Here is a 12979-nt window from a genome sequence, read left to right as displayed (position 1 = left end):
GCAGCTCTCATTTGTAGCCAATGCGCATGTGACTATTTCTTTGTTGGTACTGAACTTATCTCCACAGAGAAGTAATAGCAGTCAGTGGCAACTATTCTCTGTCTTTCCCATAGTGACAGGTTTGGGTCCAAAATGACACAGATGAGGGATGACAGGTTTAGATCCAAAGAGAGAGAGATGAGATGAAGGCAAGAAATTGGGTGCATACATCTGGCATAGGGAAAAGACTTGATTAATCATTTCTCTCTCTGGCCTGCTGTGTAGCTCACACCATTTAACTTATATATATTATAAGAACAGAAAAGAGGAATGACACTAAACCCACATATGTGTCTTGACTTAAATAGTGTTTAAAGGATACACAATTTCAAAACATTTATTATTAGGCTTTGTCTAAGTTTCAACATTTCTCATCTGTTTTCTCAGAAATGTGCAGGTAGCTTTCGATTTTTGTGTGATCCTTATTTCATAAGGATAATAAAACTTTAAAATTCAAGAGAAGAAGAACAATGAAAGTTTGCTTAAATATCACAATCTGCTAACTTGTATCTAAACAATGGCAAATTCGATACATCAGCAGGCAGATTTCTGTTTTTGCACAAAAACGTAAAAATTATATTATATATCTAACTGGCCAGATTTGTAACATTACTGGAAGTCACCAGATGGTACTATTAGTGTTACAAATTTTGTTTATCTGAATGTATAGGAATTAGATCTTGGGAAAATGCTTATCAAGAGTTGTGATTCTCTTTTTAAGAGGATGACTGTATCACCAGCATAAAACCCTCTATTCTGTCTTAGTTAGCCTCTGACTGAATTAGCTTTCCTAGGTCTAGTGCTGCTGTCTACAAGTTATGTACATACAAGCAAACAAAACATAAGTTTTGGTCTCAGTAACTATAATGCAAATATAACCACGGTAACTGCATGCAAGCCTGACTATAAAATTGGGCTCAATATCCTCAGTTTAAAGAGGAAAGAACAACAATGGGGCCCTGGTTCATGACTAGAGTTCCTAGGTGCTATGGTAATACAAATAATAATGTATGTTAGTAAAATTATTTTGTGCATAATTAATAATAAAAACTTCAAAGCTAACAGCAATAAAATGTGTGTCTGAGGTGCATAAAAATCCTATTAGATTTGTGTACTGTAAAAATCCCTGGTTTATTGGATGATGTGATATTTGAACAACATTAAGGATTCTTTGATTCTTAACAATTAATAAAATTCTTATCTCTAAATTCTCATAACACTATGAAACTGTTGTGAATACTTAATTATCTTAATTAAAATGTATTGTGAAGAAATATATTCCATGTTCTTAATGCATTTTCATAAGCTCTTACATGCTTCTTCTAGGCAGCCATAAAACTTGGCTTTCTTTCAATCCACTCATTGTAATGTAGGAAACCACCACAATGGAGTAAATAAAGATCTGTTAATACTACTTATGATCATCTGACAGGTGGATGCATAAAAGGCACAACAAGAGTTTAATCCTCCATCCCCACAGCAAACATGCAGGAGCTGAGCAGAAAACTGGGTCTAGAATTTGAACCTGGCACTTCCACTTAGATGCTTGTATTTCTAGGCAATTGTACTAGCTAAATATATATAAAATATTTGATTATAATTTTTGGCAAAGCAGAAGTTTTTTTGTGATTTTATTTTGTTTGCTCCTTTATACACATATTATACAAAGAAAATTAAAAAAAAACCCCAACATCATAATATCTTATGGATATGTGGAAGGTTTGATCAGCTGAACCATAATAGCCATGTGAGTATTACTTAGGACCACCTATTGTGTGTATTTATAAAAATGAAACCTACAACCCACATATGGATATTGTTAGACATAATTTTTAAGAAAGTGGATCACACTGGCTCCTTGAAAGTCCTCAGACACTTTTTTCTGAAATAGTTTCATATTTCATATTACTCATTATGTAGCCTTGTATAGTTTTAATGCAGAGATATGCAGCATGAATAGCTACCAACATTTTTTTTTCTATTTCCTCCTTCCATCCCTGCCCAACATACGCCCACATGAATACAACATCCATAACAAACACAATCACCTGGAGAAGCTACTTAAATTAGTGGAATTTAATGGAATAAGGATCAAAGATTGCTGTGCTGTTTCAATCATAAGCCACTTAAGGAAAAAAAAAAAAAAAGAGCTGTGTAACTGTTTTTTATTTTAAATATCAAAAGATCAAATCTATACCATGAACTAATAATTTATAGAACAGTACTGATACTTAGGATACAAGAAATCCAAACAGAAGTATTTCACGTTAGCAAATAGGAACAGGTCAATTGTATATCTTAAAAATGGTTAAAATATATTCTTGGCAAACATTAAGAAAATTTGCTACATGGTTTGTCTCCTGTGGGCCTCTCACTTTCTAATAGTGATTAGAAAACAATAAAACTCTCGCATGTTGGTACAGAAGTGCATCTACTTTTGTGTGTGTATATGAAAATATCCATACAAATCGCCTCCTGATTTTTGCTCATGCACAGATATCTTTGTAGGTACGTGTAAAACTGGAGTTGTGATAGTGCACACACGTGAGTATGGACTGGGGACCTCTGCTATTGGAAATTGAGTCCCAGTAAAATTTTAGTCATCTTTTAGACAACAGTATAACAACAACAACAGGAATGTAAATAATGATTAGAGTAGCAGAACTCAGCCTATAGTACTAGGGACAATTTTAGGTTACTTTGCAACAGATTCAAATATATGAATATATATCATGAGTGAAATCACACTTAACATTTTTATCTTGGATAATGAAGCATATGACTATACGGCATCTCACCTTGTGCCCAATCCTGTCACAGATTTTTAATGCTTTATCTCCAAATTCTTACTGCATGCAGGGTGGAGTTTTATAAGGCAGGTACAACAAAACAAAGCTGCATCGCTACATTGAACCATGAAGTATAGAGAAAGTCTAAATTACATCTGACTGCCATAGATTTTTGGCTGGACAATAGAAACATTCATTTTTATGTACACAAATGTATTTAAGAAAGTACACTAGTATGAAAAGTGTAATGAAATGCAGAATTGTAAGTATGTGCAAAGCAACCAGAAAGAAAGAATGAAAAAAATGTAAAAGCTCCTTTTTGTTACAGGGTAAGTATCTGTTTTGATTCTAGAATTAGCAAAATAGTGACATAAGTCATTGTAAAAACAATATAAAAAGGCCATTTGAAACCAGGTCAAGTAAGTCAAATCTTTCTGTGTAATCTTCCTCTGTTTAAATATCGCTACTGAGGGAAAATACAACTGTTGCCATTATTTATGATTTTACAGGTGTCCATGTGCCCCTGTAAAAAAGTGTTGCTTTACAATGTAAATAAAAAATGTTGCAAAATTATTTGTACTCATCCTTTCTTTCTTTCTGAGTCAAAGGCCTCCAAATTATCAGATCGTAAGTTTACCCTATCTTCAACATGCCCTGTCTGAAGACTTGCCACATCGGGTCCTGAAAACCCCCAACCTCCTTTCTAGTTGTAACTACTTGTTTGGGTTTATTTCAGTTTCTAACTCCCCCTTCTCCCTTTCCAACGGCTACAAACCTGGCACACATCAATATGAAGAACAACTTTACCCCTTGAAATGAAAGCTTTGCCAATTTTGCACATTCAAATAATGTTAAATTAGTACAAGTTATACTAAGGCATAAGGTAAATTGGTCATGAAACAGATGCAACTATTGGCACTGAAATCAATGGACGATAAACAACTAGGTGCTTTTGAAAACCTCTGTCAGAATCTATCAGCTTCGTTAAGAACCTAAATATCTTCAAAAATCCGGCCCTATGTGAACCTGCCCAAGGTTACAGAGGAAGTCTGTGGCAGCGCCAAGAATCAACCAGTAACTCCCAGTCCAGTACCCTAACCACAAGACCATCCTTTCTTGTTCTGTTTTGATATTGACTTCACAGTCAAGTCAGTTTTGATCTATAAATATCTCAATCTGCCTACTTGCTGACTGTGCAATTAAAATCATGGTGCATGCCCTATTTCATTTATAGTAATAACCTATTTTGCTAATATTTGGCATACTCAAATTACAGCATATTCATATTTCATCTCATTTCAGACCCATCATTTATCTTCATTCAAATCCCTATGAAAATTCATTTCTTGCACAAACCCCACAAAATCTGACCCACGTCATATGCCCTCTGCACCCTAACCTTACCTATTTCTGACCAAAACCAAAAAGAAATCTAACAGATCCCTCCACTGTGTTCCTTAATGGGGCTGCCTGGTTCTTTCATTTAGACGTAAGCTATTTGGGGTAGGGCCTGTCCTTAATTTCTGTCTTGTACAGTGGCAAATATATTGTCAATGTTTAACAACTACTTTTGTTTGGTCATTACTATCTGCATTCATACCATGTGTGGTTCTAAATACTGGGATTTTTGGTCATGGTCTACTATGGTGGAATTTTTTAGCTTGCAAGATTTCTATTGTTGAGTCCTATTCTATTAGCAGCTTAAAACTAAATTCTGTAGTTACTGTTCTTAACTTACTTTGTTTCTGTACGTCAGTGAAGATAAATTACCATTTATTTTTAACAAATACGTTCTTTAGCTATTTATAATCATGCGCCTTTACTCTGAAAGATTTATTAGAATAAAACAACAAAGACAGTTTAGTTTCAGTGCTGCTACTGTGGATCTACATCATTATCGGAGAACTCAATGGCAGCAGAGATGTGTTAGAGCTAGGATTTCAGCAGTACTTTGGCAACTGGGCTCGTTACCCATAAAATACCAGTAAAGATAGGGAACAAAGTACCTGTAAAATGTTAATGTTCACATATTACAGACATAAATCTGCTTCAAGCCACAGGACAGGCACTTAGGAGATGCTGCTATGGATATTGTGCAGGTCTGATACATTAATGCAGTTTCCAACAGCCTTGTAGACGAAGAACAAACCCAGAAGTTGATATGGAAGTAATGTTCAAAAGTTCTAGAGTAACTTTGTCCTGCCATCTGCAGCTAAAAGGTGGATGTCAAACCTCTGGGGAAGGGAGGGAGTGGGAAATTGAGGGAAAGAGGAAGAAAGTGGGAAACCAAGAAGGTCAATTCTAACTGCTGTATTATCTGAGTATGCCAAGACTAGAACTAAGTTAAATTTTTCGGCCTATTTTTTCCTCCCCAAAATGCAGAAATGCAGTTTCAGTAACACCAAATCAATTTAGAAATTTGTGCTGGCCTTGCCAAATTGCTTTTGTAAAAAAGCAAAAAACAACCCCCCCCCCACTACCCTAAAAAATTCTGAAAGTAACAAAATGTTTTGTTTCAACATTTCAAAATGATATTTGGCTTAAAACAACTGTTTGTTTCAATGTTTCCTTTAATTTCATTTAAAAAATTAAAATAGTTTGTTGTAATTGAAACAAAAGGTTTTAATTTGTAAAAATGAAATATTCTGCTCAACCCAGATTGATTTTTTTCAACTTTTTGATGCACAAAAAATGTCAAACAATTTCAATTTGACCTGAAACAATTTTTATTTTTGTTACTTTTGGAATTGCTAGCAAACTGAAAAATCCGTTATTTGCACAGCTCTAGAAAACACACCTGAAGGGACTACATCAAAAAGACACAATAGTTGACTGAGAGGTTTTGCTATGTATGGTAAAGAATTAAATGAAATTAAGGGGGGAAACAGTCATAGCATTGGCTGCCTCAAGGAACTAAGGAGAAAACGAGACTCTTGGCTTATTGTGTGATTTTTTGAAGTACATCTTGGTATGGGCTTGGATACTACAGTGATGGAGGGCATTATAAAGACCAGGATGGACAGAGAAACAGATACCCAAGGTGGTATGCTCAGACTTCATGTATCATGTAGAAAACTTCAGCTTTATTTACTGGGGAATGTAATTGGTGACCATGTAAACAGACTGATTTTGAAGAGCTTTTCCGAAGGATCTTAAAGTACCGTAAGTATCTACTTTAACCAAGCTACAATTGTCTTTGATATCTTTGGTGCCATTTGAGGTATAACTGTAACTGCTAGCTGCAGTATATACTTTTGCAAGGAAACAAATCTAAAGGAAATCCCTTTGATAAGGGAAGAGGACATAATTAGGTAGTGTTCATAAAAGGTGGGAGATTTTGCCAAATGAGAGAGATGCAATTCCATTTCTAGCTCAGGATCCAGACATTTTTGCAAATTTCAAACCAGAAGAGGTAGCTATACAAGACTGAAAGAGGTGGGTGATAGAAGTTGTTTGTAAATCCTACAAGCAATGGGCCAGTGTTGGTTACATCTGTTGAGTTTTTACACATCCAAACCTGGCCACTGGTAAAGAGAGACACTGCAGAGATGACAGAAGGAATATTATGGTGGCTTTAAATGTCAATCTGTGTATAATCATACAAATTAAACCTTCAATCATGGTGGCAAATCAAATTAATTGAAGCATGAGCAGAATGAAAGGAAAGGTTTTGATTAACAGCCCTGTGGGACACCTGAGACAATCTGTTTAGTGGAGCAACCAATGGACAGGACATTAAGAGCTTCTGAGTGGACAGAATGGACCAAGAAAGAGTTTTACTCAAGCTAACTAATGGGTCTTGGGGCGAGAAGTTTAGCTAAAATGAACTGTGCCAAAAGCTGTTCTGATGTCTCTTAGCACACATGCAAAATGCATATTTATGTAAGCATATATGTACAAACACTTCTGAAGTTAAACAACAAAAACAGCTTGGTCTGCTGGTTTGTCTGGCTCTATAGAAGCAATGTTATTATTAGTCACAATGCAATAGTGAATATCAGCTGGGGGCTATGGTTATTTAGAAATTCATAGCTTCTTATTTAACACAAAGCCCATAAGACAGATGAGCTTTTGATGCCTCATCTGTTTTTGGTCTGATAAATGCTTTTTCTAGAATAGAAAACTAAACAATTTTCTTTAGGTTTTTTTTTTTCTAAATAAAGCAACTAATATGAAATTTATAAAAGAATAATCATGCAAACGCAATGTGCAAAATGCTTTTTTAGGTACATTTAATGGTTTGGGATAAGTTATATTTCACGGGGCGTGTTTTTATGCATCACAAAAACAAATCAAGAGGAAGCAAATATCAGACTGTGCCTTTGTGCAGAAAAAGATGGACGCTGCTCTTGCACGCATCATAAACCTTGTGAGAATGAAGGACCCCCATCTGGTTGGTTTTCCTAGTGGTAAATACTAAGTACTAAATCATAAGTTTTATCACTAAAAGATTATCCATGTGTCTTGCAAAATTAACTAATGGAATTAATTTTGAATTAGTTTTACAATGCACAGTTAGGAATGTGGTGCAGTGCAATAATGCAATATATAAAAGGATAAAATATGAGGCTCCATCTGAAGGGCAACATCTTCCAGGACCTAAGAAAATCCTATGTCTTGTAAATAAAATTATACTATTACATTTATTATTTTAATTTGAATTTGGGATTTACCATCCTGGAATACAGTGTTTTTCATATAAAACATTTTAAAATATGAAAAATCATTATAATACAGGAAAAATATAGCCTGATGAGCAACTTTTAGCCATAGAAATACTTTTACCTATATCATCCTTAAGATCTTTCCCCTACTACACAATATGTTCCCTGTTTGTTTTATATGCAGTCAAAACAAAGTGAATATGAACACACCTCGAGTTTTAGGGCAATGGTAAAAACCTAAAAACATACAGCTTCCATCACAAAAATTTGCCACTTCTGTCTGATCTATGTCAGCTTAGTATTCCCACTTCTGAAGCTGACAACACTTGGGATGCCTGCACCTTTCATAAATGCTGAAAATCTGGAAACATGGCATTTCCCCTCAACTGCATGCAGCTTTTTAAAAAAAATAGTTTCCCCAAACTTGGCTAAGATGGAAAGCATTGCTATTCTGCAGCGCTGACATTGCTGAAAAGCTCAGTGTTTCTTGGAGAATTTTCAAATTCCAGTAGTTTGCCTGCTGAGATGGCACAGCTTATACTGAATTGTATGAAATCTTGTGAAAGTTTTATGTTATTACAGACTTCTGTCACCTGTAGAATATTATTATTCAAGTGAAGGAAAGTCAGAACTTGCCCTAGATTACTTTCAGTGGAGGAAGACAGCATTGCTAATGGATGCAAAGTAGCTGTGGAGCCAGTCTGCTACAGAGGTTAGGAGGGCTTCATGTTGAAGTAAAATGCCCAAATACGTAGCTTATTGTACTCTCTGGTTTAAACAAACCACATATTTGCCCATTCTACTCCAATATGAAGCCTTCTTAACCTCCACCGTGGCCAGATTCACGCATTTTGAAGATCACAGTTGCAAAGGGAAGAGAACGGAAAGAGTATTGCTGCCTCCACATTATCATGCCTTCATCTTAAGAGGTCTGGAATATGTGTTGAGGGAGGGGTGGAACAAGGCTGGAGGGATTGTTCTCCTACCAATCTCAATATTTGTGAAAAAAAATATTAATGCTGAGTTTATCATACTACCCACTTTTTCCCTCTGCAGTGTGGAACCCCGCCTTGTAGTAAGTTTTGGGTCCAACTGGAGCTGAAGAGGGCAGAGAGTCAACAGGGTGTAAAGAGCCTGTGTGTGGCTGGCCCTGTACCTTCATAAATCTTAGGTTTAGGCGGCAGAACCGCCATTGGTTCCATTGGGAATGGGACAAACACTGTCTCTCTGATGGAGGAATTCCAGGGAAGCTTCTCAAGTGGAAACTTGCTGAATTTTTCTGCCCTCACACAGGAGTAGTCTGCCTATTGGGAAAATCTGTCACAGAAAATAGTACAAAATAAAGGAAAAGGACAAACCTCAAGGTTAAAAAACAGTTACCACAAAAAGCACTTCCCGAAAGGGCAAAAAAGCCAGGCACTGTCAACAGGAAAGCAAACAAGCAATCAGAAACATAAAGTAATTACTATAATAGGAAAAAAATGTAACGGTTTAAATCTTCTGACTGGATGCTATACTGTAACTCTGTACTGCTTCTTGAAAAAGATAATCCCCTACATCATCCATTGTCATTAGTTCTAGAATTTAAAGCATTTATTCCAACTGAACTGCAATAGTGTTTTGCCTGCAGCATACTCTTCTGCCTCAGAAATGAAAAAGTGATTTAGATTTCTTGAGCTTTGGGCCAGTGAGGGCTGGATATTGTCCCCAAAGCTCAGCCTACCCATTGAAGGGCAAGATAAATGCCAACAAAATACAGGCAAGCAATTTTATTTATTTATTTATGGGACAGACGGGATGGCATATGGGTTCAAACTACTGTAGAGACTCCACGTCTAAAATATCAAAATAAGAAAATATGAACTTGGAGGAGGATTGGGAAACTGTGTCAGTATACATGGGACTTGGGAAATCTGGTCAGAAATCTGTTGTACCAGGAGGGGGAGGAAATGAAGCTAAATAGTGAGGTCCTGAAAAGCATTGCAGCTCAGGATAGTGTAATATTTGCACAACTTCAGATTGGCCATTATATGGCAGCACATGTAAACAACATACAGAGAGGGTAAAATAAGCTCCATCACCCATATTTTGTTCCAGAAGTGCAGGAGAATGTAAATGTATGCCACACTACATGGTGGATGAGCATACTGTGTCAACAAGAGCAGCCTGGCTTGTCACTGTTTGACAGCATAAGGTGTGGAGACATGATGGCTCTATCTTGGCTGATACAACACAGATTAGAAAAAGATAGATAGCATGTGAACCAGACTGTAAACATTTCCAACTCCTTAGCCATTTTAATTGATTTTCTGTCAAAGGACACTATAACTGAGACGAGCAAATGAAAATGAATCAAACTAATAAAAACACAGCCGTTAAAAGTAAATATAATAAAGCAATAACAGGTAATGACTTTAGAGCTTGTGTTCCTAGATATGTAAGTGGCAGTTTCCAGTGAAACAGTATTGGAAAATGAATAGTTTTTTAACTTGATTTTAGAAGAAAGGTGACCAACTGTCCTACAAATCAACGTCTGTGGTATTCTGTTGAATTTACTTTGATTTCCTAAGGATCACATTATGTACCATCTAGACATATAGTTCATCATTATTAGCTCTTATTCTTACTTGAGAAGGTGCTCTAAACGAATGAATAGAGATTTTTTGGGGGGGTAAATTACAGAGAAGCTACTGTACATATCCACTTTAACACAGTTATGGAAAAAGGCAAATATTAAAAAGGAGATACAGAAATATGAACTTCATTTATTCCTCACCCACCAGTTAAAATTAAGTTGAAAATTGAATAACCACTTTAACACTGAGATGGTATTCAAATATTTGAGCTCAATCCCTTATTGCTTCTAAATTCCCTCAAAAACAAGATTATTAATTCCTCTGGACAGAAAATCAAGATTTAGTGAACATCTGACAGCCCTTAGGAATTACAAAGTAACTGTAGATGATCGTTCAGACAAAATAAAGTGCTTTTACATATATAAGAAAAAACATTATGAAGAATAATGAATGAATAGCAAATGTTAGTTTAGACATTTCCTTTAGCATGAGTGACAAATTTTTTATCTATAAAAGCTGATGAAATTCAGGACAAAAATGTGTTTCAAAATGTTCAGCAAGAAGAGGCTACAAACATGAAAGAGTTTATACTGTTATTTGCTGAACCCATCTTAGAAAAAAAAAAAACCAACAAACCACCCTTAAAGTGTCTCAGTAAGAAGAAAATATGAACATAATTTTAACCCAACGAATCAGTCAAATATATTAGAGTCCAGTGTAGGAGAACATCACTGTTCAAGCAGTCAGTCTGTACAGCAAGGTGCCCCTTGAACCAAAATAGTTAAAGTAATGTCTTTTTGTACATTTTATAGGAAAACTGACTTCTAGTTGGTAAAAGTGACATAGACTAAGTTTTCAGAAAGGCTTTCAGTTTTCAGATAGGCTCCATAGGGAAATAACATCAAAACTAAAATTGATGTGGAAAAATGAAGATGCAGAAACTGTACAACTTGTGCATCGATTTATTCCCCCCTTGCCTTCTCTCTACTTGAAGAAATATTTTACAACAAACTAAGAGCAAGCCACTAGTAATGCATTTATATATTACATTGCTCATCTTGTTGCTTATAATACTATGTAATTTTAATACTTGGTATTCTATAAAAAAGTTAAAAATAACAAGCATGTTCACCGCTGATTCTCTGGTTGTTGAAAATAGTATATATAACACAGTGATATTAGGGATGGAAACATTTCTCTGCTTCCCCCTCTCCTCCCCACCACCACCTTTCACTTAGAATAGGAATAACTTTGATATATCAGATACTGGGAAAAGCTGATTTTTGCAATGCAAACCACTGTATGAGATATTAATGTTGCTAGCTATGCTACAGAGTAAAGATAACAAGTGATCAGAGAGACAGAGTACAGCCTAGATATAACCTAGCACTAATAAGAGTATTTTTAAAGTCTCCATGTCAAAGACCCTCCACCCTTTCTTACAATCAGTTAAATTAAGTTGGACATTCCTCTAAGGAATCATGTTTCTGTCCCTCCCCAAAATCCCAAGGCCTGTTCTTGGTAGCATGAAGAAGATGGAAGTGAAACCTTTATATTTGCCTTAAAGTACCCTTTTCTTACTAGTGCTTTTGTGTCCTGTCACATATTTGACGTAAGTGGTACTAATTTCCGATTTAAGTGAACTTTTTATTACTGACATTGACAAAGGGCCCATATGTTAGTATAATATTCTATGGTCACTTCTGTCACCTCCTATTTTCCTTCATGCAGTTTATCACTGCCTTTTTATTTTCTCTTGTAGTTCTCAGTTTGTCTCTCTCTCTGGTCTTAAGTGGATTCTGAAAGATGGACTGAAAGGGTTAAAGAGCTGGCTTTGTACCTTCATCCGAGCTTCTTTGAGTTGGGACCCTCCTCCCAGCTTTTTACAGTACTTCTCTGTATGCCCTCATAATGATCCCACTAGCTTCTATAAATCCTATTTGATCACTATTTTAAATGTGCTAAATGTAAATGTCACAATGAAAAGTGCTGAGTATCCTAGGAAGTATACAAGCGGATTGGTACCCTTGTGGAAAGTAATTAACTCTCTTCCCTTTCTCTTGCCTTGATTCAGTATTTTTTTCTTCTCTTTCTCCTGTTTCCAATGCAACATTACAAATTTGGTGCTGAATACCTGTCCTGAAGTGTCATGGACAATTAGGGAGCTGTGTTAATGATAATTAATTATTAATCATATAATTTTACTTTTTGTATCAGTGAGAAAAAAGATGTTTTATTTTTCTCATCTCATTTGTTATTGTTCCTTCAACAACATTATGAGCTTGATAGTTTAAGAAACACTGACAGACATATTAACATAAAGTCAAAGTAATTATACAATCAATTGAAAGAATTCATGAAAAAGGAAAAGAAATGTGTTGTGATTCCATTCCAGATGTTGGAAGACCAGCCATGGAGGTAGTGGTGTGGATCTGTGGCCACAGGATTGTCTTTTATGCACACAGGCGCATGTCTTAGTGGCCTTGAGGGTTGGCAACCGGGGTCCAGTGATGGGACGAGTCTGCATTAGCATGGAAGGAGAAGCATGTTATTGGACCATCTGGTGTCACTGCTGTGCCCGTCAGCAGTTAATGACATGATGTGGCACACATTGGAAATCACTATTTGGAAACGTATAAAGGGTTAAATTCCTGCCCAGATCAAGAAGGGAATTGATGCAGATCTTTGTTGTCAGACATGCACTAACACAGGGTCTGGCTGGGAGCCGTGCAGTGCCACCTGGGTGGACAAGGCACAACAGATGCTAACAGGGGGGTGGCCAAATCCCTTGGGGTCATAAAAGGCTCAGCAATTTGGGCATCCTGGAGCACCAAATTATTCAGGAGGATGGGGTTCCCCTGTAAAGCTTTGGAGCCCATTTGTTTTGGACAATATAAAAGGGGGGGCTGTA

At 36.2% G+C, this 12979-nt stretch overlaps 1 protein-coding gene across 6 annotated transcripts in view; it reads right to left on the bottom strand.

Moving 5' to 3' along the window:
• The window catches only part of DIAPH2 (diaphanous related formin 2), an 869427-nt gene that overhangs the window by 47355 nt on the left and 809093 nt on the right, over positions 1–12979 (bottom strand). The window contains exon 28 of one of the 6 annotated variants that reach the window (XM_054038973.1): positions 11265–12589. The exons of the other annotated variants lie outside the window; for them this stretch is intronic. Within the exon in view, the coding sequence (XP_053894948.1) occupies positions 12543–12589 (47 nt within the window). The 3' untranslated portion in view covers positions 11265–12542. Of the gene's footprint in view, positions 1–11264; positions 12590–12979 lie in introns of those variants that run through there. 6 annotated transcript variants of the gene reach the window in all.

Source organism: Malaclemys terrapin, chromosome 9, assembly GCF_027887155.1.
Source record: "Malaclemys terrapin pileata isolate rMalTer1 chromosome 9, rMalTer1.hap1, whole genome shotgun sequence".
Classification (NCBI taxonomy): domain Eukaryota; kingdom Metazoa; phylum Chordata; order Testudines; family Emydidae; genus Malaclemys; species Malaclemys terrapin.
The sequence above is the reverse complement of the archived record's forward strand: the minus strand, read 5'-3'. Positions and strand labels throughout refer to the sequence as shown.